General features: G+C 35.5%; 1 protein-coding gene across 9 annotated transcripts in view; it reads left to right on the forward strand.

Moving 5' to 3' along the window:
- Window positions 1-5,818, forward strand: part of LOC106465536 (NGFI-A-binding protein 1-like) — a 186,168-nt gene that overhangs the window by 15,403 nt on the left and 164,947 nt on the right. For 4 of the 9 annotated variants that reach the window (XM_022393442.1, XM_022393443.1, XM_022393448.1 and 1 more), the window contains exon 1: window positions 2,796-3,628. The exons of 2 other annotated variants lie outside the window; for them this stretch is intronic. In XM_022393442.1, the coding sequence (XP_022249150.1) occupies window positions 3,421-3,628 (208 nt within the window). In that variant the 5' untranslated portion in view covers window positions 2,796-3,420. Of the gene's footprint in view, window positions 1-2,795; window positions 3,629-5,818 lie in introns of those variants that run through there. 3 more of the 9 variants (XM_022393447.1, XM_022393444.1, XM_022393445.1) reach the window with 1 other exon arrangement.

Here is a 5,818-nt window from a genome sequence, read left to right on the forward strand (position 1 = left end):
GGTACTTTTAGTATCATTAAAATTTTGACTTTGAGAGAAAAAAAATAGTGCTATAAGGTACTTTGATCATTAAATTTGACTTGAGAGAAAAAATGTGCATAGGTACTTTTGATCATTTAAAATTTTGACTTTGAGAGAAAAAAATGTGCACAAGGTACTTTTGATCATTTAAAATTTTGACTTTGAGAGAAAAAAAATGTGCATAAGGTACTTTTGATCATTTAAAATTTTGACTTTGAGAGAAAAAAATGTGCATAAGGTACTTTTGATCATTTAAAATTTTGACTTTGAGAGAAAAAAATGTGCACAAGGTACTTTTGATCATTTAAAATTTTGACTTTGAGAGAAAAAAAATGTGCATAAGGTACTTTTGATCATTTAGAATTTTGACTTTGATAGAAAAGTTAGTGTTCAAACAATTTTCAATATTTTTGTGATACCATTTATTGTTATCTGAACGATATTGATATATCTTCTGATTTATTATTATTATTAGTTATAAATTTTGAATTTCCGGCAAATTATTGAATATTCAGTTATAGTTTTTCGTCTGTTTTACATTTATTGATTTGTTTAATTTAATATTTAATGCTAATTTTAATATTAATAGTAGTGAAGTTTGTATATAATGTTAACAAAATTATAAAAGACTTTAACTGTATGTTATTTACAGTTAAATTGATTTACCTTTGAATAGTCCCCTGATGGAACTTACTTAAGTTCACGGACTTACAATATTAAAATTCTGGGTTCGATTTCCCGTGCAGATAACCCATTGTGTAGCTTTGCGCTAAAATAATAACAACAACAACCCTTTGAGTATTCGGGTAGGAGTCACAGAATAAAGGGAGGTTCAAACAGAAAATATGCAGAGTTAATTGTATTCTCCTGAATTTTGACTGAGTTTGGCAAAGGAAATTGTTCTAGATATAATGTGAAACAATCTTTACTGAATACAGTCAAACATTTCTTGGTGGTTTAGCGGTACATTTACAGAATTACAATGTTAAAGTCCGAGGTTCGATTTCCTGGACGCGCAGAGCGCATATAACCCAATGTGTAGCTTAGCGCTAAAACAACACTTATTGTGTGTGTGTGTGTGTTAACGTTTTCACTGCACATGAGATAATTCTAAAACATGAAAATAGTTATATGTTTAGCATCATGATCAATGTAAAGGTTTATAGTATGTACTAAAAAAAAAAAGAGATCAAATGAACGGACCTAAAATTAAAAAAATATGTTTACCGACGAAAGATGGCGCCTTTACTGGAGTTGTGTTTTGATCTGCACTGAAAAATTGAACTGCGTAGAGAACTGTTCCAGACTAAGAAAAACATACAATTTCTAAATGAAAACTTTATATTTAAATAAAAGAAGCAGAAAATACCTAGTACAGTATACTACAATTGTAAAGTTGATATAAACAAGTATTTTTCTAATTTGTACTTATAGTTTTATCTTGATAAATTTTGCTTTATAAAAATCTATTTTTAAAAATCCGAAAATACTCTAATGAAGGTAATTTATGGATTTTATTTTATTTTTAAAGATTGACTTACACATGTTTTTATTCCACGATCTGTACCTTTTGTGAGAAATACCTCACGTATGGTCTTTGTTTAGCTGTTTACTGAGAACTGTAGTGAATGTTGAACGCGCGGTTAGGTCGTCTAGTGATAATTTGTTGATCTAATACTGCTACGCAGAAAAAAACACATTATTCGATTGCACTTTCTACCGCCCCCCAGTGGCACAGCGGTATGTCTGCGGACTTACAACGCTAGAATCCGGGTTTCGATACCCGTGGTGGGCAGGGCACAGATAGCCCATTGAGTAGCTTTGTGCTTAATTACAAAAAAATAAAAATAAAAAATGCACTTTCTACCATAGGCCAAATAGAAACTAAGATCGAGTTTAAAGTATGGAATAAAAAGTAAATATATTAAACTGATGTTGTGTTAAGAGTGTTACGCTTTTCCAAGTAATTTGAATTTAGACAGCTATAAGAACAAATACCACATTTGTTAGAAATTCTCTACCGTAACGATCCTGGAGATAGCATGTGTTCTTTGTAACAAGTAAACAAAATGTGGTCCTCTGATAGCTCAGAATAAATTTGAGAGGTTATAACTGTAAAAATGGGGTTTCGATACCTTTGGTGGACACAGTGCAGATAGCCTGTCGCTTTGTGCTTAAGAACAAACAAAGGAACAAGATACAAAATATAAATTAGAAGTATATATATATATCTGTGTGTGTGTGTGTGCTTTTAAGATTTTATAATAATCGTAAGCTAATATTTTTTCGTCCACATTTTCGATATTCTGAAGAAAAAAACTGTACGTACTATTAAGCGAAGACAGTACAATAACTGACATAACTAACACAAGGATGTACTTCACAGGGGCGAGTTCGTTAAACTTTATATATTTGCTCTAAGTTGAAGATCCAGTTTTTACTTTACAGCTCTTGGCCGTCAGATAGCCTTTCTTATAGTAGGTGCACAGTAAAGAATTCCCAGTGCACGTGGTAAATGTTGCCCGAAAAAATCTCCCTCTGTATGCATATTTGTCATATTTATATACAGGTTTACATGCACGCATGCAAATAGCGACATACCCACAGGGAAAATATGTTTGTATTGTATATATGTATCGTAGGAGTTGAGAATAGCACAACAACCACCTGTGAGTCAGCCAGTCATGAGGCGGAGCCGCGTCGCACGCTCTGCGCTCTCTTCAACCCTTGTTCACCCTTTCTGTCAGTGTTTCTCCTCTTCTCTTCGTGTGTCGACGCCCAACCGCTTCACGGCAGTTCCTCGTTCCTGGGACTAGGAACGGTAGCTTCTGTTTGCTCTGAGCATTTGTAGGCAGTTTTCTGTAGACAAATCACCTGGGAAAGATTAGCTAAGTTCGCGGGATGGGTGCTAACATTTATGGAAAAACAAGAGATTGGTTGGAGCGGGTCAGACCGTTTTAACCAAAATTTTTGAGACAGAAGTGCGCTGTTTTTTTTATTGACTAATTCAATTGATGTAGGTAGAGTGATCGAGCTTGTGGTCAATGAAAAACTTTCCAGATGGAGAAATTACAGTTTGGTTGAATGGTGTGCCTTAATCTTTTGAGAGAGAGAGATGAAAAAAAAATCTTTCAATTTTTCTTACAAATGGAACTTTTACGTATTCCAACTTTTATTTGTTAGAGATATATATGACATTAACAGTTATACAGCGTAGTACAATACTCTCTACTTTTTACTTGGAGCAGTTATTGAAACTTGAAAGCCTCAAGGTTATCATTTTCTGATACACCGAGAATTTCCGAACCTTTTTATTTGTTTATTTCTTATCTAAAATAATTTTTATCGCATGCGCTAAAGCTTTATAAGTGCCTGACTCTGGCGTTCTTTCCATTTTTTATGGGCACCTTGCAGCCCTTTTGTGCAACTCCGCCGATGGAACAAGTTCGTGAGTTGATGAACCACTGTGCTGTACCATCAACGTCTGACACTACAGCTACATCTGTCCCTGGTCCAGGAGTAGGCCCCTCCGGGGCTCCCCCACCCTCTCTTGTACCCACGGGATGCCTTGGAAATCGCATTATGTCACGTAACATGAATGGTACAGGTAAGTCAAGTGTTTCTCACGAAGTTTTTCTTAACATGGCTTGTTTTCTGTTCGTTTACCTTCTGTTTTCGAGTATATTTAGTGTACGCCTGTTTTCTGTACGTTTCCCTTCTAATTTCGAGTATATTTAGTGTAGGCCTGTTTTCTGTTCGTTTACCTTCTATTTTCGAGTATATTTAGTGTAGGCCTGTTTTCTGTTCGTTTACCTTCTGTTTTCGAGTATATTTAGTGTAGGCCTGTTTTCTGTTCGTTTACCTTCTATTTTCGAGTATATTTTAGTGTAAACACAAATTTCTTTGTTCCTTCAAGAACCTCTACGTAGAAGTTCAACCTTTCTTTCAGACGTACTCGCACATCTTATGGTTCCTTCTAAAACTTGTACCTACTCGTACAATTTCCGTTTCGAACGCCATTCTTACGTCCTAGTACATTTGTTTTTCTTGTAAAACAAATACAGAGAATAAGGTTTTCTTCCCAAGATATTATCCGAATAAATAATTCTTATTTTACAACACATTTTTATACAACCACATTTTTTTTTCCGTCAGTAGTAAATTTTCTCTTTGTAAGCCACGGGTTCTTTTCATATCAATATATTTATCGTCTGATATAACCATCCTTAGGTTATTCCAACAATATAAATATATACATGCCCCCCCCCCCCAGTGGCACAGCGGTATTTCCGCGGACTTACAACGCTAGAAACTGGGTTTCGATACCCGTGGTGGGCAGAGCACAGATAGCCCATTGTGTAGCTTTGTACTTAATTACAAACTAACGATCTTCCATTCTTCTTTGTTCAATGGTATCAAATCACTTTTTTATACATCGCTTTCAAAGAAGATGACAAGAACTAAAATCGGAAATGTGCAGTAGTTTCTATGTTAGTGGCTAAAAATAATAAAGATGATTTCTACACAGAGTAATTGCCTTTACGAGTGAAAGTAAAAATAAGATGATATGATTAGCGGGTATGTTTGAACTCTGTACTGAAAGGAGTGGCAGATGATTGAAGATATTACGTGCATGGGAGATTTAATCTGTTAACATGTTAAAGGTCTCTGTGAGTATGACTAGTGATTATTTTTGTTCGTAAGTAAATATTTACAGTAAAAACGTGTGTCTGTGCATTTTATTACAGTGGTGCTTTGATGCTCTGTGCATTTTATTACAGTGGTGCTTTGATGCTCTGTGCATTTTATTACAGTGGTGCTTTGATGCTCTGTGTATTTTATTATAGTGGTGCTTTGATACTCTGTGTATTTTATTACAGTGGTGCTTTGATACTCTGTGTATTTTATTACAGTGGTGCTTTGATGCTCTGTATATTTTATTACAGTGGTGCTTTGATACTCTGTGTATTTTATTTGATTTTTGGTTTTAATTTTCTTACTCCATTTCCCGTGTAGGCCAGGTGGTTTGGGGCGCTCGACTCGCAATCAGAGGGTCGCAGGTTCGAATCCCCGTCACCGAACATGCTAGCCCTTTCAGCCGTGGGCGCGTTATATTGTTACGGTCAATCCCACTATTCGTTGGTAAAAGAGTAGCCCAAGAGTTGGCGGTGATGATTAGCTGCCTTCCCTCTAGTCTTTCACTGCTAAAGTATGGACGGCTAGCGCAGATAGCCCTCGTTTGGCTTTGCGCGAAATTCAAAATAAAGACAATTCCTGTAATTGTGAAACTAGTGCAAGTTAACAGAATAAGCTCGGTTATCTTTTAGTCTGGTATTTCTCTATGGAAGACTACTAAATCCTTAAGATAAAACATTATTATTGTATAATGCAACATTCTGACTACAAGCCGATATTTTTATGCGAGTCGATAATGTTTTAAAATAAAAAGACATAATTCTCACTAGCACAAACCGACTCATACAGTGAGTGTGTCGCGAATAATGCACTCTTTGTTAAGCTTTAAACTGATTCTGTTTTCCCCAAAATTTCTCTTGGATCAAAGACCGAACACTTCTCTTTAAAAGAATACAACTAAATTACAAGTGTTGTAGAGAGTGTTGGAGAGTGAAGATTCAAGTATTTATTTCTAACACCAGGGTCAGGTGCGATTGTTGTGTTTATTTGTTTTAATTATGCACAAAGCTACACAAGGGCTATCTGTGCTCTGTCCACCACGGGTATCGAAACCCGATTTCTAGCTGTATAAGTCTGCAGACATACCACTGTGCCATTGGGG

Source organism: Limulus polyphemus, unplaced genomic scaffold, assembly GCF_000517525.1.
Source record: "Limulus polyphemus unplaced genomic scaffold, Limulus_polyphemus-2.1.2 Scaffold1974, whole genome shotgun sequence".
NCBI classification, from domain to species: Eukaryota; Metazoa; Arthropoda; class Merostomata; order Xiphosura; family Limulidae; genus Limulus; species Limulus polyphemus.